This window comes from Panthera pardus, unplaced genomic scaffold (genome assembly GCF_024362965.1).
Source record: "Panthera pardus isolate Hobbes unplaced genomic scaffold, ASM2436296v1 HiC_scaffold_16, whole genome shotgun sequence".
Taxonomy (NCBI): domain Eukaryota; kingdom Metazoa; phylum Chordata; class Mammalia; order Carnivora; family Felidae; genus Panthera; species Panthera pardus.
In genome coordinates, this window is record NW_026526721.1 from 1,796,454 (window position 1) to 1,824,445 (window position 27,992).

Genomic DNA, 27,992 nt, shown 5'->3' on the forward strand with positions numbered 1-27,992 from the left:
TGGGGAGGGCCAGTCCCCGCCCCGAGCCCTTGAAGGGAGGTTTCTCACATGGCTCCCGTCTTGGGGGTCTTGGGGGTCTTGGGATGCGAGTCCCATAGGGTCTCAAAGCTAGATGATTTGGAGGCTCGTCTATGCAAGCGTTCGTCTTAAAAGTTGGGGTGCTGCTGTTCAAACCCTTTACTCCTCAAGAAGCAGCTCTGGGTTTTGAGTTTCCTCCTGGTTGTGAGATACTGTGCGGGGGGTCATGGTGAGATTGTGTCCCAGCTTCTGTTGGCCACTTCAGTGTGGTTTTCTTCTCATTTGCTTGATGCGCAGTTATGACCCAGCCGGCCTTAGTGTGCTTTGGGGGGCAGATTGTTCCGTTTGTAGCTGTAGACTCCATGTTCGTGGGAGGAGGGGCGCCGAGGGTCTCACTGCATCGCCATGTTCTCCTTGTGGCTTTGATTTGCGTCTCCCTTGCGACCGATGACATTGAGTGTCGTTTTGTGTGTTTATCTGCCATCATAAGTGTCTTGAGTCTTTTGCTGATTTTTAATCATGTGTATTGTTTCCTTATTAAGTTGTAGGAGTTCTCCATATACTGTAGCTACAAGTCTTTTGTTGGATATTTTGTAAATATTTTCCCTTAAACCATGGCTTGCCTTGTTTTAAAAATTATGGAAGAAAAACATGATTTTATCTTACCAGTTTGTTTTTTTTTTAGTTTATTTACTTACTTTGAGAGAGACAGAGACAGCGCGAGTGGGGGAAGGGCAGAGAGAGAGGGACAGGGACAGGGAGAGAATCCCAAGCAGGCTCCGTACTGTCAGTCCAGAGCCTGCGGCGGCTACTTTTTAAGCCACTATTAAAAATATGTTTTTAACGAATTAATATTCTCAAGGGGTCAGTGGCATAGTTTTTGCACATTTCTCTGATACTAGGATTTTGTTTTTCTTTTTGAAGCTGTTTTTGTGAGTAGACACCAAGCTGTCTGTGCAGGTGTGTATTTTGGAAATAAAACGAGTGTCGCAGAAACGTCCCCCGTGTTACTGTAACTTCCCTGACCACTAGGTGCCGCTGTCGAATAAGGATGCGGCTGGGACTGCAGCCCGCCGGCTGCCCCTCCCTGGAAGGCCCTGGAAGGAGGGCGCGGGAGGGAGGCTCCAGGGGTGGGTCCACAGATGAAGAACGAAGCAGCCCTTTTTGGAGGGAGCCCCCCCCACCAGATCCCTGGAGGATGAGTCCCCCACCCCCAACAGTTTATCAGTCCTCTGCTTTAATTTGTCAGGTGTTATGCTAAGGTGATTGGCCTGGATTTCAGATGACTGGGCGTGTAGCTCCTGGTGAGCTGGGTTCTGGGCTTCCCTCTCCCTGTGGTCGGCTGTCAGGCAGACACCCGAAGGGGGACTGAGACGGTCGGAGTGTGTGTGACTGCGCCCGAGGGGCTCAGCCTTCCTGGCACTCGACCTCCGTTGCACTTGACTGCTGCCTCCTCGCAGTGCTGGCTGCCTCGCCGTTTGTCCCGCGGCACTGGCCTCGCGTTGGGGCCCTCGCTGCCCCTTCCTCTTCCTCCCGCGTGCTGGGCTCTGGTGCCCTTGGCGACAGACGGGGCTCTCCCCGTGCCCGTTCTTGTTTCCTGCTCAGGGTTTCTTAGCAGGTGTTACTGGTGCTTCGAATGAAAGAGTTGTCCTCGTGTGCACTTTCTTTATGGCCCCTTCCCCCTAAATGGCAGTAGCATTCCCCGGTCACCGCGGACACCCGACAGCGGCACCCGAATTTCCCAGTGTCCCCTGGGAAAACTCCAGCAACTGCCACCAGGTCCCCGCGGCTCCACCTGTCCCTGTGCGCACAGCCCCCAAGTTTCTCCTGCTAGTGTCCTCTCTCCCTTGAGCTTCAGACTCGTCTGAGGTCTCTCCGCTGGTGTGTTTTCTAGTCTCCACCTTAATGTGTTTAAATGAGAATTCTTGCCTTCCCCTCAGACCTGGCTCCTTCCCCTCCCGTCCCGGTAATAGTGCTGTTCGCTTAGTTGTTTGGGCCGGGGACCCGGGACCAGTCCTCACATGTCACGCCCATTTCGTCCCTGTCTGCGGGACAGACCCCCAGAGTCGCCACTCTGACTCAGGCTGTCACCTTCCCTGCCTGGACTGTCACAGTAATGGCTTAAAACTGTTTATTAGCCTGAACTACAGCCGGCATAGGGTTCAGGTTCAGGTTCAGGTTCAGCTCGGTGAGCTTCTCAGAGAGAGCATCACCACCCAGGTGAGCAGGAAGGCTGCCAGCCCGCCAGAACCCCACTGTGCGGGGCCCCCACTCCACCAGAGCAGCTCTGTCTTCATGGGGTAATCACTGCTTTGCTCTGTTTCCACCAAAGCACGCATTCTTAAACATTGTCGTTTAGAGTGCCTGTTTTTTAATGGATGTAATCCATCTATAAATGTAGTTACATGTTGTCTATTCTCTTTTTTTCTTTTTAAAAATTTATTTATTGTTGACAGTGTGAGAGCAGGGGAGGAGCAGAGAGAGAGAGAGAGAGAGAGAACTTTAAGCAGGCTCCATGCTGTCAGCACAGAGCCCGCCGCGGGGCTTGATCTCAAGAGCTGTGAGATCATGACCTGAGCTGAAACCAGGAGTTGGGCACTTAACTGACTCAGCCACCCAAGCACCCTGTGTTGTGCATATATATCTGGGTGTGTACGCATATGTGTGGTGTATTATGTGTCGTGTGTAGTACGGGGCTGGTTTCTTTTGCATGACTGTGTCGCGTGTAGCTGTGTGTCATTTATTTTCACTTTTGTTCCACTGTATGAATTCACCACGGTTTCTTGACCTCTTCTGTTGCTAGATATTTGGGTGTTTTCATTTTTTTTGGCTGTTACGAGTGATGCTGCTGTAAATATGCAGCAAAGACACGACGGAATATTTCTCAGCCATAAAAATGAAATCTTGTCATTTGTGACAACATGGATGGACCTTGGGAGCATTACGCTAAGTGGGATAAGGCAGAGAAAGACCGATACCAAATGGTCTCACGCATGTATGGAACCTTAAAAACAACTCACAGAAGGAGAGTACAGGTTGGTGTAGCCATGGGGGGTTAGCAGGTGGACAACATGGGCGAAGGGGTCAGAATACAGACTTCCAGTTATAAACTAAGTCCAGGGGATGTCACGTACGGCCTGGCGATGATGGTTAACAGTGCCGTGTTGTGTATTTGAAAGTCGCTAAGGGGCTGGGTGTTAAAAGGTCTCATCAAAAGAGAAATTTGTGATTGTGTGTGGATGGGTGTTAACTTGCTGGACTTTGCTCATTGCAGAATATATACGAACACCGGCTCCCTGTGTTGCACACCTGAGACTAATATGACTGTAAGTCAATTCTGTCTCAGTTGGAGAGAAAGGAGCCCCCCTCCGGCATCACCTTCACCCTGAGGCCTTTCTTGCCTCAGGTGGGCGTGTGTCTTTGTATCACTTTGCCACCTCCCTCACTACGTTCTTCAGTATGTCTTTTCGTGTGTGTTTCCTTACTTACGGGCTGTCTTCCTTCACTGGAACGGAAGGGAAGCCCGTGGAAGGAGGGGCCTTGTCTCTCCTTCACCACTGCGTCTGCGCTGGCCGGAGGAGTGGGGCCTGGCGGCCGCGTGGGTAGCGGCTGGCCCCTTCTAGTCCAGCTGGCCGAGGGGAGTGTGGACACCGCTGCCCCGGGGCTTCGTGCAGCCCCTCAAAGCTTCAGATAGGACCAGAGGGCAAATGTAAGTAAATACCATTTGGATGACTGATTCCGCGATTAGAATTGTAGCTGGGCACTTTCCAGGACATCAAATTATGTGGCAAAACAGAGACGTGACACGCTTTCAGGCCAGCGGTTAGAGCGATATTTTGATGACACCGGTGAAGTATTTAGTTAGAGTGTCCTGTGTTCACAAGGTGTAGATTCACCGTGGCCCTTCTCTCGGCCTCTCTCGCTTAAGCTTTTACCCACGGGGGGAAGTGTGGTCTCTGTCTCTTTAGGGAGAGTGTGAGCTGTTACAGCGTCAGACCCTTACTTCCATCCAGTGACATTTCGTCCCCGTCTTCCTCCGGAGACTGATCCGTAGGGCGGTGGCAGGGGGCTAGAGGCTGCTGCGCATGCGGCCAGGTGGTCGGTACCTGGGTCTGCAGCACTTGTGGTCAGGTGGCAGGTTAACTCCCGGTGCACGCGTGCGCGTGTTTCTGTGTGCTTGTCCTCTGGAGAGGGTCGCGGGCTCCCGGCGACTCCCGGCGGCCTCCTTTCCCACCCGGTGGTCCCAGTTTACATTCGTGCCCGCAGGGTGTGTCTGTGGCTCCTCGGCGGGGGTGGGGGGGAGGCGGCCTTCTGTCCCATCTGGAGGCTCGGGCTCCTGGGCTGCTCCGCTGGGGGCACGGTCATCCCATTGTGGCCTTAGTTTCCCCACAGTTACTGAGTTGAGCACCTTGTGACATGTTCCTTTATTTTGTGACGTGTCTTCAAGTCTTGTGCTTGATTTTCTTTTGGGTGGTTTATGTATTTTTATCGATTCTGAGAAGTTTCGATACTAGCTCTTTGCTGGTTATGTCTGTAGCAAATACTGTCCTCTCTGGGGCTTCCCTTTTCATTCTCTTGAAGGTCTCTTGATAGCAGAGGTTCTTAGTTTCAGCGTTCTTAATTTTACCCATCTTTTCCTTTGATGGTTGGTGCTCTTTGGCTTTACCTTTGTAGTTAGTCTAAATTATTTATTGTTTTATGTTTCATAAAACAACTGAAATTAATTTTGGGGGGAGTCAGCTTTATTGAGATAAAATTTGCACACAATTAAATGTGCTACTTAAAATATTTTTTTTAATGTTTATTTTTGAGAGAGAGAGAGAGAGAGACAGACAGAACGGGAGTGGGAGAGGGGCAGAGAGAGAGGGAGACACAGAATCCGAACAGGCTCCAGGCTCTGAGCCGTCAGCACAGAGCCCGACGCGGGGCTCGAACCCACGGACTCTGAGATCATGACCTGAGCCGAAGTCGGACGCTCAACCGACTGAGCCACCCGGGCGCCCCTCAACTTAACTCTTTTTCAAGAAGTCTGGGCTGTTCTCAGTTGTTTGCATGTTTGTGTATCTTTTAGAGTTATCTTGTTTGCATTCAGGCAAGAAGACCTGTTGGGATGTTGGCTGAGGCTGCACGGAACCTGTAGGTGCAGTTTGAGGAGGATTGAGAACTGTAATTTTGAGGCTTCCATCCATGAACTTGCTCGAGTCTCTGCTTGGGAAGGCCTTCAGAGCCGTGGCGGTTCTCGCAGGCTACAGGTCTGCACAGCTTTTAAAAACTTACCTGTATGTGTTTCCTAGTAGAGTTGACGTCTTTTTAAGATTATTCTAGTTTGCTCATACATAGAAACACATTCAGTCACATGTCTGGACCTCGTAGTCAGCAGTGTTGGCCAACTCACTTCTTCTAGTGTGTCTTCTGATTCTTTCGGACTTTGGGCGTATGTGACGTGGCATCTGTGAGTAACGATGGTTTTACTTCCACTTTTCGGAACCTTACGGCTTGTAGTTATTTGGCAAGGGTTTGGCAATTTTATGGCCCTTCAGAGAACCAGTTTTTGGTTTTGTCTGTCTGTCTGTTTCTTGCCACATCAGCGATGTCTTGGGCGCCTGGGCCCGACAGGAAGTGCATCTCTGGCCCGATTTCCTACTCCCGGGTGGCCACCCTTCTTGCCCAGGACTGTTCTTCTCTCGTCACTCGTCCGCGTCTGTGTGCGGGTTTGGGTTCACTCTGGAGCCTTCCACATAGAAGACGAGGAGGCCAGGACTTGGGACGGCGTTTCTCGGTGGCGGGGCTGGGCCTCAGTCTCTCGGCGGCCACTGGTCTTCGGCGGTTGCCGAAGTGCCGCCTGCTTGCTTCTTCCTACTTTCGATTCTCGGCGCTCGGGCCTGACGCTCCGTGGGGTGCCACGTCGGGGGCTCACAGATTGAGTAGAGTGGCGCCGGGGACCGACAGCTGTGCCGTGCGTGCTCCGAGTCCTGGTTCACGAGCGCCGGCCGGTCCCTCGTTTCTCACGCTCAGAAGGGCCCGTGCCGCCGCTCACAGCGCCAGGAAGCACCATCCCGTCGGAAAACCGGACGCTGTGCTTGACGTGTGAAGTTGAATCGAAACAACCGGCAGGGGTATTTTTGAAAGATAATTGACCCCTTCGGTTTCTTCATTTGTCAGATGAAAGGGTTTATAGCTCCAGAATTCTGCGTTTTGCTGCCGTAAAGAGCCGCGTACGTAGTCGTTGTCGGAAACGTAACGGGAATAGGCGTTCGCTTTGGACACATGGGGTTTTAATCTGTTAATGTATATACTCCACAGTTGTTGTTTGGTTACAATGCCAGCCTGATACTCGTTCTGTTTCATAATGCTTTTGCTTTTTCATTTTGTAGAACTGACGCTGAATCCTCCGGAAGGAATTGTGGCGGGTAAGGCACTAAAGTTAGCTTCTTTGTAATTTACTTCTAATTGCCAAAGTGGCCTTCTAAGTTAATTGTGGAAATTTTTTTTTTGTTTTTTGCAGGTCCCATGAACGAAGAGAATTTCTTTGAGTGGGAGGCGCTGATCATGTAAGTTAGTTATATGTGCTGTTAGTTTCCAAGAGTTATTGGACATCAGACCCCGGAATCCAGCTAGCAGCGGGGCTGTGCTCAGAAGTCTCCATTCGAAGAAAAGCCTTCATGCACCTGTTAAATTGAGCTCTTTTTTAGCCTGCTGGTCTGAGTAGAAAACAGCAGAGACGTATATCCTGAGAAATGAAAATGTTTCCAGAGAGTCAATAAAAAAGTTTTGTCATACTTTATATTTGTAGAGTTTTAAAATAATAAGTTTTGAACGTTGAGTGGCAGTGCTGGGTTAGCCTCAAACGGTATCGGTGGCTTTGACTTCGGGAAGTCCCTAGGAGCCCACGGGTTTTTTTTGGTTTATTTTTTTTAAACTTGTATTCATCTTTTGAGAGAGCGAGAGAGAGACAGACGGAGCACCAGCTGGGGAGGAGCAGAGAGACAGAGACAGAGACAGAATCCGAAGTAGGCTCCAGGTCCGAGCTGTCAGCACAGAGCCCGACACGGGGCTCGAACCCACGAATTGTGAGATCATAACCTGAGCTGAAGTCAGATGCTTAGCTGAGCCACCCAGATGCCCCAAAGCCTGCAGCTTTGAAGGGGGAAAGGCCCCCGGGGTGGGGAGGGGAAGGTCCCTTGGGTGCAGGTGAGCCTCCGGCCCTGCCCCCTGTGCACCTGCGTTTTCCTCTTCCTCCTGCTCTGTCTCCATTCAGCCCCTCCTCTGCTGCTGCTTTCTTCCTGTGCGTTGCATGGCCTTCCATTGTCCCTGACCCCAAGACGTGGCTTTGTTCTAAGGAGAGCAGTGTGACTCCTGGCCCTGTTCTAGAAAGATCCTGACTGGATCTCGTGATCTTTCACCTGGTGATGTTGCTTAGAGCCGCAAATGGACCCCCTATTCTAGAGTGTTCCAGGGCCCTTTGAGCCAGGCCCTTCGATTGCCTTCTGTCCACTTCAGATGTACATTTTTGACCATTCTTAGATTTACTGTATTTTCAAATAAACGTGGTTAAGTAAAAGTTAGGAAGTTGGGATTTATCCTCGGTCTCTCAGGTTTCTCTTCGGTACGATGAGACCTCTCAGGTGGCCAGCACGTGTCGAGGCTGGGTTCTGGGGGGTTGAGACGTGCTCTCAGGGGAGGGACCGGGGCTGTGGCCGCACACGTCCTCGCGCTGTCTGCGCATGCCCGGTGCGTCCGCCATGCGAGTTCTTACCGCTTCCCGTGTTCGAGAACCACATTGCTGGCAAGTGTTGTCTGTGGAGGTGAGATTGATTATGTGGAAATGGATGAGAAAAGGAGGCTTTTCTGATAAGCAGGATATTTAAAAATCATCAGTAAACATTGTCCAGAGGAAATACAGCACGCCTAACGTTCCCTGATAATTTGTAACACCCTGATCGCTTGGGCCTGTGGTACCCAGTTTTTCCTGTGTTTAAATGTTTCTGGCATGGGGACGTCTTTACAGCTTATCTGGGCACGTAAAAGGGTGTTGTAGCTTTTGTCCCCTAAAGCAATTCTAAACGGGACGGGGCGTCTCCTGGTCAGCAGCGTCCCACGTCTAATGGGACATGGCATTATCTGCTGTGTCGGCTGTAGGTCCTTTGATTTTTAAGGAGACAGGAGATTACATCATATGAACGTGATTTGTCACGGCCATTTTTCACGTACCGTGTCACGTGTGTCGTTTCTGTGCTGACGTGGACACAGGTGCACGGGTTCCCGTCAGCGGGCCCCCGTCTCACACGACACTGGCCTCTGACATCAGCAGACTCCTTTAGAAGCCCTTGAAGGGACACGTCAGGCCCTTGGAATGGTTTCTAAAAAGGTGTTTGTTAAAACCTGTTGGCATAACCGTTACTAGCTTTAGATCAGCACTGTAAAACGAATATTTTGAAAACCCATGTTAGCAGTTAGATGCAAAGGCAGCAAAAGCAAAAAGTAAGCAAGTAGGACTGCGTCAAACGAGGAAGCTTCTGCTCAGCAAAGGAAACCACCAACAGAAGGAGGAGGGAGCCTATTTGCAAATCACCCGTCTGATTAGGGGCTAATACGCACACGATAGAAGCGCCTCGTACACCTCAAAAGCAAAAGGAGAAACAGTCTGGTTAAACGGTGGGCAGAGGATCTGAACAGACGTTTTTCTAAGCAAGGCCTCCGGACGGCCGACGGGTCCGTGGAAAGATGCTCAACGTCACTCATCACCAGGGGAAAGCACACGAAAACCTCAGCGAGATTCCGCCTCACGCCGGTCAGAATAGAATGGCTGTCGCCAACAAGACAAGAAATCCGAAGTGTCGGTGAGGGTGAGGGTGAGGGTGAGGGTGTGGAGAAGGAGGAGCCCTCGTGCGCTGCTGCTGGGAACGCACACCCGGGCAGCCGCTGCGGAAGACCGAACGGAGGTTCCTCAGAAAGTGAAAACGAGAGCCACCCTTCCACCCGGCAGTTCTGCTTCTGGGCTTTATCCAAGAGGAGGAAACCACCGGTTCGAAAGGACGTCTGTACCCCCGTGTGTACCGCAGCGTTACGTGCGACACCCGAGACACGGAAGCGGCCTGAGTTGGCGTCCGCCGGTGGATGAATGGATGGAGGAGATCGGGGTGCGTGAGATGGGCGGAGGCGGACAGAAGGTACCGCGTCCGGCTCCAGGCGTGTCCCGGACGTGCTGCCGTCACCGACCTCGTGGTGCGTGTTGGAGAGTCTTCGAGACGGTGACTCTTGCGAGTTGTCGCGAGAAAAAGATGGGTGGCTCCGTGTGGTGACGGATGTTCCCTGGCCTCACCGGGGTGCCCGCGTTGCGGCGTCTGCGGATCCGGAGTCCTCGCGCCCCACGCCCGGAACAGAACGCTCCCGGTCAGGCCTCGGTTTAAGAGGAGGTGATGAGGCTTTCTCAGCTGGAGCGCTTTTGTGTTTGAATGGGGCTTTTGCCTTCGCGTGGGATTCCCCTGCCCCAGGGTCTGCCGAGCCTGTGGGTCTTGGTCCCGTTCCAGACCCTTTTACAAACAAGAGGCCGTTTACAAATGTACTTAAAACATCTATTAAGGAATTAACTGTCCTCCCGGCGATTGGTCTCACCCTGCTTTTTGGCAGACAGCTGGCTGGATTTCACTCCTCAGTGATCGCTCTGCTTTGCTTTCTTTTTATTCTTTGATTGTCTGCAGAGTTTCTCTGTGCCCCGGCGTTTCTAAACCCGTACCTGCCCCATTTTCTGGGAGGGAGGGAGGGTGCCGCCGGCTTAGCCGCCCTGCTCCTCTGCCGGGCCTCCGTCACTTGTCAGTTGTGCGGCGGGGAAAACCGCTTTTCAGGGGCTCGGGCCACAAGCACGGGGTGCCCGTTCTATTAGGGTTCCCGTCTGAGGACGCGGGTGCATCCTCGGTGACCCCAGATCTCCCCCCGAGAGAACGGGAGGGAGGCTGTAGGATGGGAACGGGAGAGCTAAACGGTAAAATTGCCCCCGCCGCTTCTTTGATTGAAAGTAGAAGGTAACCCCGATGGCTTTTGGCTGAGCCGAACGGCCAAGAAGGGGGCCGGGGCTGCTGCCATCAGGTGAACAGACGTGGGGGACACTGCTCGTAATTCGTGTCGAGAGCGGTCTGACCCGGCAGCCCCAGCCTTGGGGGTCTCTTCAGCAGACGGTGTTCTGAAGAGCTCTGCGTGAGGTTTATTTCTGCACGCACTGCAGTAATTAGAAAATGGAAACAACATTGTCCAACATAGTTTATGAAACATCCGTACTGCCCGACGTCGGAATGCCGTGTAACACCGACAAGGTTCGGGCAGAATCTCCATGCTGGCCTAGAGAGGCGTCCCTCGTGCGTCACCGGGTGGAAAGAGCAGATTAGGGAACAGCGGGCCTAGACCAGTGCCGTCCGTGGGGATGATTTCCTGCCCCCGGGACACTCAGTGGCATCTGGAGATAGTTGTGGTTGTCACAGCTGGGGGACTAGGGGAGTCCACTGCCAGCGTCTGGGGGGAGCCGCGGAGCACCTCGCCGCGCAGACAGCACAGGCCCGTCGGGCCCAAGATGCCGGTGCTGAGGTCGAGAAACAAGTTTTGCCTGCATTAGGTGTATAAGTTGAAGATTCTGGTAATTTTATAGTTTTGAGGCCACTCCCACAACAGTTTTACAGCATTTCCTGAAAGGTCTTCGTGCCCCCGGTCAGTCCCCATTCCCACCCTGAGCCGTAGGCAGCCTCTCTTCTTTTTGACCCTCGAGATCGGCCGTCCCCGGACTTCTCCTGCAGATGGAATTATAAAGCAGCCGGTCTTGTGTGTCCGGCTTCTTTCACCCTCCTGTGCATTTGCGATTCTGTCCCCTTGCCGGGGGTGTCACGCCTTCGTCTTTGCCACTGACCCCAGCCCCTGGGGGGATGGGCCGCACCTTCTTCCCCACCCGCCAGGCCAGGGGCCTTTGGCCGCTGTGACCAGTGCTGCTGCGGTCCCTCGCGTACGGCGTGCACCCCGTTGTCGCTGTCGGTGCATCGCTAGGTCCACGGGAGTGGGGGTGCTGTGACACAGAGGAAGCTGATGTTTTAATGTCTCCAGAAGCTGCCAGGCCGTCTTCCACAGGAGGTCAGAGTTTTACGTTGCCACCAGCACGGAGGAGGGCTCCCTCACCCACGCCTGCCGTGTGGCTGGAGCTGCCCTGGGCGTGAGGCCACACCTCGCCCTGGACTTGACCTGCGTTTTCTAGGGACTAATGGTGTTGAGCATCTCTTCATGGGCTTATTAGCCATTCGTGTATCTTGGGTGAACTTGAGAAGTTTTGCCCATTTTTAATTGGCTTGTCTTCTTTTTCTTAATTTAATTTTATCATTATAAAAATACTTATTTTTGAGAGAGAGAACAAGCAGGGGCAGAGAGGGAGACAGAGAATCTGAAGCAGGCTCTGAGCTGTCAGTGCAGATCCTCCTGTGGGGCTCGAACCCACAAACCGTGAGATCATGTGGATTGGTGTCTTTTTGAGTCCTAAGAGTTCTTTATATATTTTGGATGCAAGGCCTTTATCAGACCCGTGATTTTCACGTTTTCTTCCAGTCTGCAGCTTTCCTGGTCGTCGTCTTAATGGAGCCTCTTGAAGCTCAAAGGTTTTAATTTTGATGAAGTGCAGCCTCAATGTTTTTCTCTTGTGGGTCATGCTTTTGGTGTTGCATTACCCAAGGTTACAAGGGGTTTCCGTTTTATATTTGTGGTTCTTCTATTGACCTTTTAAATTTTGATCCATCTTGGGCTGATTTTTTTTTCAATATATGAAATTTATTGTCAAATTGGTTTCCATACAACACCCAGTGCTCATCCCAAAAGCTGCCCTCCTCACTACCCATCACCCACCCTCCCCTCCCTCCCACCCCCCATCAACCCTCAGTTTGTTTTCAGTTTTTAAGAGTCTCTTATGCTTTGGCTCTCTCCTACTCTAACCTCTTTTTTTTTTTTTTCCTTCCCCTCCCCCATGGGTTTCTGTTAAGTTTCTCAGGATCCACATAAGAGTGAAACCATATGGTATCTGTCTTTCTCTGCATGGCTTATTTCACTTAGCATCACACTCTCCAGTTCCATCCACGTTGCTACAAAGGGCCATATTTCGTTCTTTCTCATTGCCACGTAGTACTCCATTGTGTATATAAACCACAATTTCTTTATCCATTCATCAGTGGATGGACATTTAGGCTCTCTCCATAATTTGGCTATTGTTGACAGTGCTGCTATAAACATTGGGGTCCAAGTGCCCCTATGCATCAGTACTCCTGTATCCCTTGGGTAAATTCCTAGCAGTGCTATTGCTGGGTCATAGGGTAGGTCCATTTTTAATTTTCTGAGGAACCTCCACACTGTTTTCCAGAGCGGCTGCACCAGTTTGCATTCCCACCAACAGTGCAAGAGGGTTCCCGTTTCTCCGTATCCTCTCCAGCATCTATAGTCTCCTGATTTGTTGATTTTGGCCACTCTGACTGGCGTGAGGTGATATCTGAGTGTGGTTTTGATTTGTATTTCCCTGATGAGGAGCGACGTTGAGCATCTTTTCATGTGCCTGTTGGCCATCCGGATGTCTTCTTTAGAGAAGTCTATTCATGCTTTCTGCCCATTTCTTCACTGGGTTATTTGTTTTTCGGGTGTGGAGTTTGGTGAACTCTTTATAGATTTTGGATACTACCCCTTTGTCCGATATGTCATTTGCAAATATCTTTTCCCATTCCGTTGGTTGCCTTTTAGTTTTGTTGGTTGTTTCCTTTGCTGTGCAGAAGCTTTTTATCTTCATAAGGTCCCAGTAGTTCATTTTTGCTTTTAATTCCCTTGCCTTTGGGGATGTGTCAAGTAAGAAATTGCTGCGACTGAGGTCAGAGAGGTCTTTTCCTGCTTTCTCCTCTAGGGTTTTGATGGTTTCCTGTCTCACATTCAGGTCCTTTATCCATTTTGAGTTTATTTTTGTGAATGGTGTGAGAAAGTGGTCTAGTTTCAACCTTCTGCATGTTGCTGTCCAGTTCTCCCAGCACCATTTGTTAAAGAGACTGTCTTTTTTCCATTGGATGTTCTTTCCTGCTTTGTCAAAGATTAGTTGGCCATACGTTTGTGGGTCTAGTTCTGGGGTTTCTATTCTATTCTATTGTATTCTATTGTATTCTATTGTATTCTATTCTATTCTATTCTATTGGTCTATGTGTCTGTTTTTGTGCTAATACCATGCTGTCTTGATGATTACATCTTTGTAATAGAGGCTAAAGTCTGGGATTGTGATGCCTCCTGCTTTGGTCTTCTTCTTCAAAATTACATTGGCTATTCGGGGCCTTTTGTGGTTCCATATGAATTTTAGGATTGCTTGTTCTAGTTTCGAGAAGAATGCTGGTGCAATTTTGATTGGGATTGCATTGAATGTGTAGATAGCTTTGGGTAGTATTGACATTTTGACAATATTTATTCTTCCAATCCATGAGCACGGAATGTTTTTCCATTTCTTTATATCTTCTTCAATTTCCTTCATAAGCTTTCTATAGTTTTCAGCATACAGATCTTTTACATCTTTGGTTAGATTTATTCCTAGGTATTTTATGCTTCTTGGTGCAATTGTGAATGGGATCCGTTTCTTTATTTGTCTTTCTGTTGCTTCATTGTTAGTGTATAAGAATGCAACTGATTTCTGTACATTGATTTTGTATCCTGCAACTTTGCTGAATTCATGTATCAGTTCTAGCAGACTTTTGGTGGAGTCTGTTGGATTTTCCATGTATAATATCATGTCATCTGCAAAAAGCGAAAGCTTGACTTCATCTTTGCCAATTTTGATGCCTTTGATTTCCTTTTGTTGTCTGATTGCTGATGCTAGAACTTCCCACACTATGTTAAACAACAGCGGTGAGAGTGGACATCCCTGTCGTGTTCCTGATCTCAGGGAAAAACCTCTCAGTTTTTCCTCATTGAGGATGATGTTAGCTGTGGGCTTTTCATAAATGGCTTTTATGATCTTTAAGTATGTTCCTTCGATCCCGACTTTATCGAGGGTTTTTATTAAGAAAGGGTGCTGGATTTTGTCAAAGGCCTTTTCTGCATCGATTGACAGGATCATATGGTTCTTATCTTTTCTTTTATTAATGTGATGTATCACGTTGATTGATTTGCAAATGTTGAACCAGCCCTGCATCCCAGGAATGAATCCCACTTGATCATGGTGAATAATTCTTTTTATATGCTGTAGAATTCGATTTGCTAGTATCTTACTGAGAATTTTTGCATCCATATTCATCAGGGTATTGGCCTGTAGTTCTCTTTTTTTAACGGGTCTCTGTCTGGTTTAGGAATCAAAGTAATACTGGCTTCATAGAATGAGTCTGGAAGTTTTCCTTCCCTTTCTATTTTTTGGAATAGCTTGAGAAGGATAGGTATTATCTCTGCTTTAAATGTCTGGTAGAACTCCCCTGGCAAGCCATCTGGTCCTGGACTCTTATTTGTTGGGAGATTTTTGATAACTGATTCAGTTTCTTCGCTGGTTATGGGTCTGTTCAAGCTTTCTATTTCCTCCTGATTGAGTTTTGGAAGCGTGTGGGTGTTTAGGAATTTTTCCATTTCTTCCAGGTTGTCCAGTTTGTTGGCATATAATTTTTCATAGTATTCCCTGATAATTGCTTGTATCTCTGAGGGATTGGTTGTAATAATTCCATTTTCATTCATGATTTTATCTATTTGGGTCATCTCCCTTTTCTTTTTGAGAAGCCTGGCTAGAGGTTTGTCAATTTTGTTTATTTTTTCAAAAAACCAACTCTTGGTTTCGTTGATCTGCTCTACAGTTTTTTTAGATTCTATATTGTTTATTTCTGCTCTGATCTTTATTATTTCTCTTCTTCTGCTGGGTTTAGGCTGTCTTTGCTGTTCTGCTTCTATTTCCTTTAGGTGTGCTGTTAGATTTTGTATTTGGGATTTTTCTTGTTTCTTGAGATAGGCCTGGATTGCAATGTATTTTCCTCTCAGGACTGCCTTCGCTGCATCCCAAAGCATTTGGATTGTTGTATTTTCACTTTCGTTTGTTTCCATATGTTTTTTAATTTCTTCTCTAATTGCCTGGTTGACCCACTCATTCGTTAGTAGGGTGTTCTTTAACCTCCATGCTTTTGGAGGTTTTCCAGACTTTTTCCTGTGGTTGATTTCAAGCTTCATCGCATTGTGGTCTGAAAGTATGCATGGTATGATTTCAATTCTTGTAAACTTATGAAGGGCTGTTTTGTGACCCAGTATGTGATCTGTCTTGGAGAATGTTCCATATGCACTCGAGAAGAAAGTATATTCTGTTGCTTTGGGATGCAGAGTTCTAAATACATCTGTCCAGTCCATCTGATCCAATGTATCATTCAGGGCCCTTGTTTCTTTATTGACCGTGTGTCTAGATGATCTATCCATTTCTGTAAGTGGGGTGTTAAAGTCCCCTGCAATGACCACATTGTTATCAATAAGGTTGCTTATGTTTGTGAGTAATTGTTTTATATATTTGGGGGCTCCCGTATTCGGTGCATAGACATTTATAATTGTTAGCTCTTCCTGATGGGTAGACACTGTAATTATTATATGATGCCCTTCTTCATCTCTTGTTACACATCTTGGGCTGATTTTGGATATGGCGTCAGGTAGGAGTCCAAAGTCATTCATTTGCGTTCGGCTCTCTGATTGCCTTGATGCCGTTTGTTGAAAAGGAAACCCTTTCTGCATTGAATTGCCGCGGCGCCTGGGTCCAACATGACCGTAAATGTAGGGGTGTATGTTTCGGCTCTGAGTTCTGTTCCCTCGAGCTGGGCCCATCCTTGGACCGCTACCGCACGTACAGTCTCTGTTCTTGTAGCTTCCCGGTAAGTTTTGGAATTGGAAAGTGCAAGTCCTCTGATTTTGTTCTTCTTTTCCAAGATTGTTTTGCCTGTTCCCGGGTCCCTTGCAATTCCGTCTGAATTTTAAGATCGGCTCCTCAATTTCTGCAGGGAAGCCAGCTGGCATTTTGATAGGGATTGTGTGGATGAGGACTTTGACAGTCCTGAGCGTTCTCATCCGGGCATGTGGCATGTGTCTCCATTTAGCGAGGTCTTTGAGAATTCCTCTCAGCAGTGCAATGATACATTTTTAATTTGAAAAACCCAACTTTGTGGATGAAGGTATGTGGGTTTAAGCACACGGAGACAGGCTTGGAGAACCCACACTTAACCTGTGTCTGCCTTGGGGAGGCGATTCCGGAGGGAGCGGAGTTTTCTATACTTCACGTATATGACTGTTTTCCAAAATATGTTTCTCTAGTTGAAGTCCGTTCGTGTTGGAAAAGTTGTGTGTCAGAATTGACTATGAAATTCTTGTAATGATGGACTTATTTAGTGTGCTTTTAATACAGTTCAAGCATATCTGATTGCAGGTTTTTTCAGAGACGTCCGTATCGCAAAACAGAACAAAATACACCAAACCCAGGGTATGACTGTAGCCTCCTTCTGGACAGATTGAATCCGAGAAGACTATATGGGAGAGAACCCGAGTTTGCTCCTGCCATGGTTTCCCAAGGCGGAGGCCACCTGTCCTGTCCCCGTCCTTCCTGCGCTTCTCACCGTTGGTTTTGTACCTGGGAATTAGTGGGCAGCACAGAGCACAAGGAAAAAAAAAGCAACAAAATCGCAACAAACCCACCGTCTGGGTCGATCCCAGAGACCCCCCCTGGGCACCTGCTTCTGGGCGGCCGAGCCCACCTGCTCCTTTCCCCGGGGCGCTCCCTGCAGGTTGCGCTCCCTAGGGCACCTGCTGTCTGTCCTGCTGGCGGCCCGCGACCGGGTCCCTCCCTGCTCACTTTGAAGCGGCGAGGGGCCTTCCTGTAGCTGGTGCTCCTCCCGCACTTGCCTGGCTTGAAGCCCAGTGGCCGGGAGCTCAGCCTTCAAGGGCGCCCCGCACGGGTGTGTGGCCAGCCTCCTGCCCGGGTGAGCGGGGGGCGCCGACTGCGGAGCGTGAGGGCAGGAGGGACGTGGCGCCCCTCCTGGCCCGCCTGCTGGGTGCCCTGTGCACGTTCAGCGGCCTGAGGGCCACGGGGACCCATCCCTTGCCAGTGGAGGGTGTCTCTGAAGCAGCGTACCTTTCCCTCTTAGGCCTCAGGTGGTCGTGACTTTGGGGAATAATCGTCCCTTAGTAATCCAGTTCGAGTCAAGTGCTGACGAGTGGTTTACAGTCTCCGTTACTTAGAGCCTTGTCATACGTGTGTCGTGTGTATTGTCCTTGTGCCGTGACGGACTTGGAAAGGAGAACAGGCAGCCTCTTCAGCACCTGCCACAGCCGAGTGACGTGCAGGCCGCCGTCCTGGAACACGCCCCGTGGGCACACGGCTCACTCACACCCGGACACACCTGGGTTGCACTGCCGAGCCCGCTGGTCTCCCTGTGCCTTCAGCGTGCTGCCCGCGGCATCTGTTGTTATCCGGACACGCTCTGAAGTGGAAAGTAAGGAACGACGGTTTTCGTTTTAATTTAGTGTCCGAGACTAAAGGAGCATCTCTCCGATTTTCACGGACTCTGCAAGTAACATCGTTTTCGACGGTGCGTGATTGCTGGTGCCACGTGGCCCTGGGCGCGGGGCGGGGCGGGCAGTCGCCCCCTCAGTACTCGCTGGGTATGCAATTCACCCAGGCCAGCAAATCAGCGCGAGCTGTCGGACGTGCGGTGTCCTTTCCGGAGCAGGGTGCGCGCGTCTCGCCCTGCTCCGATTCTGGTCTCAGAAAGTGAAAGTATGTCCTTCAGGAACGGCGTAGCCATTATTTTAATTCATTGGTGGACGGCAGTTGGCAGCCTTTGAAGAGTTCCGTTTGCTTTAGATAAATCTGTTTCCTTTCGTCTTGTGCTTTCCTTTTTCTCACCTGAGGATTTCTGAGACGAGGCCTTCAGCGAGAGAGAGTGGGGCCGCCTGGAGCGGGGGCGCCAGGGTTTGTCCAGAGAGCGCACCGGCTCTGTCTGGGTGTCGTTTCGGGAGTCAGCCCGGTGGCGTGTTCCGGAGTCGGCAGGCACGCCCCTGCACACGCGGGCCCCCTGCCTGCTTGGCCCAGCAGCGGGGCGGCCTGGAGGAGGAAGCCCTGGTTTCGAACCAGCAGCCGACCGGGGACATTTGAAAACCGCTTCGATGCTTGAGGTGTGGGAGCGCTTCAGGAAATGTTTGGTCGCGCTCCTGAGGCCACGGACGACCCAGTGGGCTCTTTTAATGTTGAAGGAAGCCCTATGGTGAGAAACGCAGCCCTGAGTGAATTCTGTTCGGTTCATTCCAAAACGCCACCCAGACGTTCCCTCTTCTGACTCGGACGTGCCAGAGTCCCGAGGCGCGTGGGCAGGCGTTCCCGACGAGGACGGGGTTCCTTTCTAGGGGAGCGTCCGCCCAGCCTCCCGGGTTAGCCGTTCAAACTGCCTTCTACCCGGACCTCAGCTCTGCCATCCGCTCGTCGAGCCTCCCAGCTTTGCCTCCCGGGCGTCGGGGGGCGTGAGCGCCACGCTTCTGGGCACCTTCCGTCGGGGGCCTGGGGACGATGAAAGGGGGGCTCTCATCGGCTGCCTGGGGCTCCTCTACCGGAAGACGGACGCATGGGGTGGTCTCCTCCTCGGTCCGTGCCAGGCCCGCGTGCAGAGGAAGGGGCCTCCAGGACGTCTGTTCAGGGCGCGGGGCGGCCTGGGACCGCCTCGTCTGGCAGCCAGGCGGTGGCCCTTGTCCGGCAGCCAGGCGGTGGCGGTGCTGGCTCCCCGTGCCGCCTGCAGGCCCTGCCCTGGACGGACACCGTCCCGGCACCGGAGCCGGCCCGGCCCCACACTCGACCCTCTTCACGTGGCTTCGCCTGTCCTGCTTTGACGCCAGGGCTCTGGGCGCTGTCGTGACCCCCTCCCCCCCGTTTCACTATGGTTTCTCCAAAAAGTAGCAAGGATGCGGTTTTCAGAATCATGGTCGGTCTCTTAAGTTGAAAAAAATGGACTCCAAAAAACACTTTTTACCTTGTTCTTTTTTTTTTTTTAAGTTTTACTTATTTTGAGATAGAGCATGTGTGTGCATGCCGTTGGGTGAGGGGCAGAGAGAGAGAGAGAATCCCAAGCAGGCTCTGCACTGACAGTGCAGAGCCTGATGTGGGGCTTGAACTCACAAACCGTGAGATCGTGACCTGAGCTGAGATCAGACGCTTCCCCCACTGCATCACCCAGTTGCCCCCCTCCCCCCTTTAACAGGTTAGACCTTGTTCTTGTTCTGACTGTTTTGCCGCAGCCCGGCCCTCTTTCCCCTGGGACGCAATCCTGGCATCCACTGCGGTGGTGCCAGTGGAAGCTCTGAGTGTCCTCACCAAATGGTAGAGAAGCCCTCTGTGCGGCTTCTTCGGGGATTCTTTGTCTTTTTCCGTCAGCTGTGGAGAGAAATATCGTTCACGATATTTGCAAGTTTATATTTATTTTACTGAATCGAAATAACATTGACTTAAAATTTGTGCTTTGAAAAAACGATTTTAAAAGAATGAAGGTTGTCTTGGAATAAGCGTATTTCAGTCATCGTCTCCCGCGCCACGCCTCGCATTCATTCTCGAAAGGCAGCGTGTCTGCCGCGTGGCGCCTCCTGCAGCGACTAGGGCCCGGTCTCCACGCCGTGTTGACGTCGTAGAGCTCGTATTACAGGTCGTGGCTTAGACAGGCACTCAGTCGGGCCCAGCAGCTCACATGCGGCCGGCTGTCGCCACACATGTTCGGTGTCTTATTTTCGAGGCTTAGGTAACCTGTCAGCCGCTCTAACGCGTGTTCCCTAGGGGAGGTTTGTAAGGGGGAGTCTTTCTGTCTTGAGCTGGGGCTCTGCCTCTCTGCTGCCCTCCTGTCGTGCACACGGGCCAGGAAATAGTGTTAATTTACACATACGGTTTTAAAATCTGATGGGGCTTAGAAGCGGTTTATTCCATTTCTGCCATTTTCCACGTGACGAGGCCATAAAGCCAGGCAGACAGGCGTGCCGGTGACCGTGTGGCGTGGGCCGCGTGACAGGCACCCATTGCAGGCCCGCGGGTCAGGGCTGGCCGTGCGCGTGCACACGCCTGGCTGTGCGCGTGGGCCTGTCGGGGATCACCTGTGTGCTTTTCATCCGGTCCTTGAAGGTTACAGAAACCCCGTTTCTAAGGCACACTTGAGGGCGCCTGGGGGGGCTCAGTCGGTTAAGCGTCCGACTCTTGGTTTTGGCTCAGGTCATGATCTCACGGGGCTCGTGGGTTCGAGGCCCGCATCGGGCTCTGCCCTGACAGCTCGGAGCCTGCTTGGGATTCTCTCTCTCTCTGCTCCTCCCCCGCTCATGTGCTCTGTTTCTGTCTCAAATAAATAAACTTAAAAAAAATAAGAAAAGTAAAAATAGCCTTTGAAGTAAAAAAAAAACTCTTAACCCCTATCATTTAATATGATAGTCTTTCTCTAACGGGCATAATCCATATCCTTACTTGAAGGTGAAATGACGGCGAACATACAGGAAGTTTACAAGGTCCTTGGGTTTTGCAGCTTTGCCCGGAGCCCTCTCCTCCGATCCCGGCTCTAGAGAGGCTCTGTCTGCTGCCCTGCCCTTACCTTCGTGAGCGCAGAACCTGTGCCTGAGGCGTGGTCTCTGTGCTGGTACCTGGGACTCCAGCCAGGTTGGGGCGGGACAGTGAGCGTCATTTTCCACTCAGGAAAACATATCGGCGGGGCACCTGGGTGGCTCAGTCGGTTGAGCGTCCGACTTCGGCTCAGGTCATGGTCTCGCGGTCTGTGAGTTCGAGCCCCACGTGGGGCTCTTTGCTGACAGCTCGGAGCCTGGAGCCCGCTTCGGATTCTGTGTCTCCCTCTCTGTCTCTGCCCCTCCCCTGCTCACATTCTGTCTCTCTCTGTCTCAAAAATAAATAAAGATTAAAAAAAAAAAAAAGAAAAACGTATTGGTTCATCACTGTCATGTATTTATTCATTCATTTACTTGTTTTTAATGTAGAGGAAGAAACTTTCAATATAATTTATTGTCACGTTGACTGACCTATCGTGTATCCAGTGAGCTCTTGGGTTCGTCACTCACTTGCCCATCGCTGTTACTTAACCTTTCCACGCGCGTTTGTGAAACACTAGGAACTTGCTCAGCTGGCCGCTGCAGTGAGACGCTGAGAAGACTACTTGCACTTGTGTTTCTGTCTTCTAGGGGCCCAGAAGACACCTGTTTTGAGTTTGGTGTATTTCCTGCCATCCTGAGTTTCCCACTGGATTACCCATTAAGTCCCCCAAAGATGAGATTTACCTGCGAGATGTTTCATCCCAACAGTAAGTGCTCTGGGGAGTGGCTTTGATGGCACCGGGCGAGGCACGGGGTTGTGCGCGTGGGACAGGTGCCCTCAGCGATGGTGCCACGTGGAAGACGTTGTGTATGTTTTGAACTTCCGTCGCTTAGTCATGGTGGGATTGACATCAACCGAAAAGCAGGGTAACGGAGATAAAAAAAAAATGTGGACCTAACACTGGGTGCCATTTGACCCTCCCGCTCCTTCCAGTGGGCCGATGAGAGCACGAGAGCACGGGCGTGCACAGAGCGCTTTGCCGGCCTCCAGCACGGTGTGGTGTTCGACAGCGGGGGCTGGTCAGAGCAGACTAGGTTTGCAACAACACATGCCTGGTTAGTCCGTATGTTAGAGCGCTATAGAGAGACTTTAGATGCTCTAGAATAATATTTAATGATATGGAATGGTATTTGGTCTATACTGAATGAGAAAAGCAGGTCAATCAGGCTTATTACAGTTTACTTTTTTTTTTTTAATTTTTTTTTAATGTTTATTTATTTTTGAGACAGAGGGAGACGGAGCGTGAACAGGGGAGGGTCAGAGAGAGAGGGAGACACAGAATCCAAGTCAGGTTCCAGGCTCTGAGCTGTCAGCACAGGGCCTGATGCAGGGCTTGAACTCATGGATGGTGAGATCATGACCTGAGCCAAAGTCGGACGCTTAACTGACTGAGCCACCCAGGTGCCCCTACAGTTTACTTTTTTGAAAAAGAATTCACATGTAAATATGTATAACTGGAAGTGTAACACAAAAATGTTGAAAGTGATTCTCTTTCCATAATGGGATCTCTTTTTTATTTGTTTTTGGTTAATCTTTTTTCTAAAATAAACGCATATTTTAAGAAGAGGGGAAAATACGGTCACTAAAGAAATTCACTGGACTTAAGTTGGAAAAGTGTCTAGTAGCAGGAATTGGAATTCCTCAATAGCTGTGGTTTTTATTTCTTCCTGGAGGATTAGTAAGAAAATATGTTGTATTTTAAGTGATCATATTTAGGATAATATTCTTTATAAATGATTAATTTTACTAAAAATCGTGATCTTCATAGTTGAGAAGAAAAGTAAGTAAGATACACCGTTTTGTAGAAATATTTTATTTGAAACGAATTCCTTTTCCTATGCTTCTCTGCACATAAGATAGCTGATGGCTAATTGAACTCATGAGAGCATTTCTAGAACTTTCTGAGCCTTTGACACCTCTCAGCTTACAAATGAGTCCACTTTGCAACGGTCTCCCCTGGCCCGCACCTGCCTGGGCACCTCCTCTTGGGAGAGCTCTGCCCAGATCCCGCCACCCTCAGTGAAGGGTCTCAGGATTTGCCCGCCTGGGGAAGCGCTTCCTGCCGCTCCTTTGAAACTTCTCACTACGCTGATGTTACGTGTGGGTCATCAGTTCCCTCCTCAGATCGTTTTCAAGTGCTCTCTCATGTTAATGCAATTCTGCCTGCCTGGTAGGTACCCAGGACTACCCCTTCCTTTGCGAAGGCTGGCCACGAGGTGGCAGGGCTTTGAGGCCGGGTGACGCGTGCACGTGGGCATCCGTCACGCTGCTGTTGACTTTGGCGTGTGTTCAGGGTGTTCTGTAATGCAGAATTAAAAATACGTGACAGTAGATGGAGTCAACTGAAGAAGTCCGCGATTTCAAATCGATTAACCAGAAAACGGAACTATAACGAGGATTGTGGGCAATTAAAAAGTAATACGGTTATATCGAAGATACGACACTCTAGAACCGTGCTGGTGACGCGGTGTTAGAGGGCAGATGTGGCTGTGAGCTGACAGTTTGATGTTGTGCTGAGGAGTTTGTCACGTTCAGGTAATTCAAGTAGTTTTAAACTTTGTCCTCTAAGTGGATGGGTGTTATTTCTGTCTTGTGAAAATCATTTTTGAGAACTATTCAGGTTTGCCAATGACATGAATATTGATAAGTCCCTAAATACTTTGAAAGAATAATTGAGTACCTCTACTGACACTTGCTGGGATACAGGGGTGAACGGATAATAGAAGGTGGGGGCCTTGACCATCACGAGCTGCCAGTCTGAGGGCAGAGGTGAACACGGTCGGACGAGTCCTACAGGTAAATAGGAAGTCACACCAGGAGGCCAGGGAGGGGCCCCGGGCAGGTGGTGGTCAGGCTCACGTCGGCAGGAAGAGCCGTGGGAGTTAACCCAGTGACGTGTGAGAGGCGGAAGTGTGTCTGACTCGTGCAAAGGCCCTGTGCAAGGAGTGAAGGGCCAAACCGGTTCAGGCCCTCTGGCCAGGAAGAAGGATCCTGATACTTGTGCGGGAGGAGTGGAGATCCACTGAGGGCATCAGAGTGAGGGAGGGAGTCGTGTGGCCAGTGTGGTCTTGGAAGGCTCACTGGCTGTGGTGTAGAGGACAGACCGCAGGGCTGGGACACAGACGCGGCGGCCTGGGGAAAGAGAGGCCAGCCGTGCGGAGCCGAGCACAGGCGCCGACGAGGGAGGGATTGCAGGGGGGCGCCCGGTGAGAGAGGAGGCGGCAGGGACGCCGCCGCCTCCGTGTTTCTGGGTTTGTGCTGTCACCGTGTGTTGTGACACACTGTCACCGTTCGGTGCCACCACCAGGAGGAGGTCCGCTGAGATTGGACACCTCGCGGCAGGGATGCCGTCCGGAGCCTTGGGCGCCCAGGCCCCGGGCGTGGGCACCGCCGCCGGGCCCCCTGACGCCCACAACAGCTGCGCACGCGCTCTCCGTCCGAGAAGCACCGACCGTAGGCAGCTGGGAGCAGAGTGCCGCGACGGGGATGGATGGACGCGCGAGGAGTGAGGTGCCACAGGAGGGCCGCTCCGACCCACCCGGGCTTCTCAGTGGTCACGGGGTTGTGAGCTCACGAGCAAAGGGGAATTACTAAAACTCGTCCTCAACTGTCTGCTGTTCGTGTCGTTATAACCGGAGGGCCTTGCGCTTGGACAGTTGAGGGTGCCCGACCGGACTCCCCGTGTCTGCGTATGCGCTGTGCCGCCTCAGGACCCGCCCCGTGTGCCGGAGGAGTGACGGCGCCTGCGGCACCCTCGGCGGGACTGGAGACAACCGCGAGCCGGAGACGCGGTTCCTCCCCAGACCGTGGGCGTCCGGTTCATGGCGCCGTGCGCGGGGGCGGGTTAGGTCGGACACAGCTGACCTCCAGAGGCGCAGACGGCCGTCCGTCTCTCTGTTGGAGCGAGTTCCCTGGAGAAGTCGGGACAGCTTCCTCCTTGGATGGCACGGCCTTCGTCCTGGCTCTGCGGACGTAGGTCTTCGCGGCCTCGCTCAGGGCTTTCGGGGCGGAGTTAGGAAAGTCGCTCTGGAACCAGCTCTGGAGATTACGTGCGTTCGTTTGGTGAAATGTCTCACGGCCGATAATCCTCCCTTTCGTCCTTGGGGAGCGAGTGGGGCCTCGTGGCCGTGAGCGTGGCGCCCGGGGCCCTGCTCTGCTCCAGCCGTGCCCGCGGCTTGCCGTGCGCGTCCGCCTCGCCCGCTCTCCGCCGCGGGGCTCACCCGGTGTGTTTTGACCCCACAGTCTACCCCGACGGCAGAGTCTGTATCTCCATCCTCCACGCGCCGGGCGACGACCCCATGGGCTACGAGAGCAGCGCGGAGCGGTGGAGCCCCGTGCAGAGCGTGGAGAAGATCCTGCTGTCGGTGGTGAGCATGCTGGCAGGTAAGGCCCGCGGCCACACGGCACGGCGGCTGCCGCCGTCTCCCGTGCACTTCGCTCCTGCGTGCGGTGTACGGACGGGGCGGTTTTCTGCTTCCTCGCCGAATTCTTTGTACCTGCTCGTCCGCGTGTCGCACGCCTGTCATTCTTACGGGTCTCAAGGATGCCTTCCCGTTGTGTGTGTCGTGTGTTGACCGGAACTAACCGCGCCCCGATCCGCGGGCACCGCGCTCACGCGGTGGGTGTTTATCGGGGGGCCCGCTGTGTCGCAGACGCCGGGCCCTGGGGGGTCCAGCTCGGTGCACCCTGGGCCCCACTTGAAGGCCTGCTTTCTGAGGAGACTTTGCAGGCCCAGCAGTGGTTGCCAGTCACCGACGGCTCCTCAGATGCAGGGACTGTGGCGCCAGCTCCCGCGACGGGACTGGGTGGGAGGAGTTGAGAGCACGTGGGAGGTGACCGGGGAAGGGAGGCAGCTGAGCCTTGAGGGGGCCCTGCCGGGACCGCTTACGGCCCGAGCTCAGCGGGGGCAGGGGCCAGGGCGCCCTGTGGAAGTGTGTGCTCAACTGGGGCCCAGGCCTCCGTGCGGGTGTTAGACCGTGCAGCCGTGCCTTAGAACGACCGTCCCTGCAGCCGGGTGCCCGTTGGGCAGGTGTCCCCGTGGCCCGGGCGAGAGGACGAGGGCTTCGAGCAGCTGCAGGGCCAAGAGCCAGGGTGTGTCTGGGAGACACGGGCTCACGGACGTGCAGGGTGACGCCTGTGTTTCTGACCTGAGTGCCTGGGTAGAGGAATGCTGTTTCTGGGGACAGGAATCTGCGGGGGGGGGGGGGGGGGGTGGCAGGAATGGGAGGAGAGTCCGGGATGTAAGTGTCCATCCTCAGTGGCCGTCCCCCCTCAGGAGCCGCTCAGCCAAGGCCAGGAGTGGGAGCGAGGGTGCGGGGTCACGTCTGGGGAAGACAGTGGGTGGTGGGCAGGACAAGGGGGATGAGGTACAGAGGGCGGGCGGGCGGGAGGAGAGGAGTCCTCAAAGAAACGTAGGGAGGAACGATGCGGAAAACCGGGAAGAAGGGGAACGGAGGCGAGCCGGGGGAGGGCCGACGGTGCCGTGGGTGGCCCGGAGGAGGAGGCCGGCGGGTCCTCGGTGGGCCCCTTGGGTCCCCGCGAAGTCGCGGATGTCAGTTTGAAGGTGGAGGCGCTTCGGCCTCTGTTCACACGCCGAGTGAACGACCAGGCGAGAGGCGACGTCGTCTCCGGCCGTCCGCGGTAAGTTGCACCCTCGCAGACGTCGTTTCTTTGGAGGTTTTGGTGTATTCCTCACGCGCTTCTCTCACAGCACGTGTCCTCTGTCCCGACCTCCCTCTTCTCCGCTCTGTCCCCACAGCCAGCGCGGCCACGGCCTGCCCCGCTCGGCGCCCTCCGGCCCGCTTCAGGAGACCGAGGCCCCCCCCATCCACCGCGAGCCGTGCGGGCCCTGGGGTTTCCGCGTCGCAGATGCGGGTCGGGGAGCGGGCCCGGCCAGGGGTCCCCTGAGCGCACGCCTTCCTTGGGGCCTGCGGGACCGCCGGACCTCTGCCCCCTCCTCTCCCGCTGCCCGCCTGGTAGCACCGAGTCTGAGACCACGCGTGGTCATTTGCGTCTGTAGGCCCACTAGACGGTGCCCTCTGAGGGCCCGTGTCGCCGTGTTCTCCGCACGCCCGGTGCCCTGCACGAGGCCTCACGCACGGGACCCGGTGGGGAAAGGCTTGTTGAGTAAAGGGAGGAAGAAAGTCATTGTGGCTGGAGGAACGGAGGCGGCGTGCCCGCAGAGGGAAGCCAGGCCGGGGCGCTGGGGAACCGCCCGGGTCGTGCTGGCGGCCGCGCCGGCCTCTGGGCTGCCTTTTCTGCCTCTTCTGATGCAGCGCTTCACGGCATTCCAGTCCCCTGCCCCACAGGCCCCGCTGCCTCTTCGTGTGCGTCCTGATTTGTCCGGAGCGCCTGCCGGGCTCAGGCGTCCCCCTCGGCCGGACGTCGGCCTCGCAGGGTCCTTCGGCGGGAGCCGGGTGGGCGGCGGTGGGGAGGAGTGGGCCACGCGGAGCACCGACCGTGAGGCGCGGTGGGGACCCGGTGTTCCCAGAGCAGGACTGAGAACGCAGGCTGGCTCTTGGAGACCCTCGGGAGGCAGGGGTCACGAGGGCGGGTCTTCACGCGGTGTCCCCGACCTCACGCCGCCTCCGGCCTCCCTGTCTCGCGGGTGAGGAGGCTCCCGTCCGTCTTTCAGAGAGCTGATCTCCTTCCCTGGCGGTTCACAGACACCAGCACCTGTCCTTCGTGTCTGGGACACGGTTCCAGAAGGATCGCGGGTGTTCTCGAGGGAAGCGGGAGACCTCGCCGGGCCCTTGCTCTCTGGCGCCCTTTCACACGGAGCGCCTGTCCTTCTCTTGCAGAGCCCAACGACGAGAGTGGCGCCAACGTGGATGCTTCCAAGATGTGGCGGGACGACCGGGAGCAGTTCTGCAGGGTCGCCCGGCAGCTGGCGCAGAAGTCACTGGGGCTGTGAGGCCCCGGCACGCACACGGACACGCGCAGTGACAGTGACACCCTGTGCTGGCACCCAAAAAGGCGAGCTTGCAGAAGCACAGCGTCTGGTTTTCCCCTGCCTTTCCCGCTCCAAACAGGCTTCTCTTCTGAAATGGTGATTTATGTAGGATGATGACGCCGGGCGCAGTTTTCCCCGTACTCGGGTGGGTGGTCGTACTCGGGTGGGTGGTTGGAGCCCCCGCCACTGCCCCTCCCCGCCGGGGCCCCGCCCGTCGGTAGTGGCTTCCCTTCCGTCTGCCGGGCAGGGGGCGGCCAGAACCAGTTGTCCTTCTGAAGAAGCAGCAGAGGGTGGGCGGGACAGCTCTGGCCTTGCTCCCCGCGTGCCCCAGGGGGACGGCTGTCTGCGTCCCTGCTTTCTAGTGCTTCGGGGGTGTTGTCCTTGTCATCTGGTTACAGCTTTTTGTTTGTCGTGCAT

The 27,992-nt window shown here is 53.0% G+C and overlaps 1 protein-coding gene across 4 annotated transcripts in view; it reads left to right on the forward strand.

Moving 5' to 3' along the window:
- UBE2G2 (ubiquitin conjugating enzyme E2 G2) overlaps window positions 1-27,728 on the forward strand; it is a 47,819-nt gene extending 20,091 nt beyond the window's left edge. For 3 of the 4 annotated variants that reach the window (XM_053903006.1, XM_019434682.2, XM_019434683.2), the window contains exons 2-6: window positions 6,393-6,428; window positions 6,524-6,569; window positions 21,211-21,329; window positions 24,866-25,006; window positions 27,424-27,728. In XM_053903006.1, coding sequence (XP_053758981.1) covers window positions 6,529-6,569; window positions 21,211-21,329; window positions 24,866-25,006; window positions 27,424-27,536 — 414 coding nt within the window. In that variant the 5' untranslated portion in view covers window positions 6,393-6,428; window positions 6,524-6,528 and the 3' untranslated portion in view covers window positions 27,537-27,728. The remainder of the gene's footprint in view (window positions 1-6,392; window positions 6,429-6,523; window positions 6,570-21,210; window positions 21,330-24,865; window positions 25,007-27,423) is intronic. The other variant, XM_019434684.2, reaches the window with a different exon arrangement.
- The last annotated feature ends 264 nt before the right edge of the window (window positions 27,729-27,992 follow it).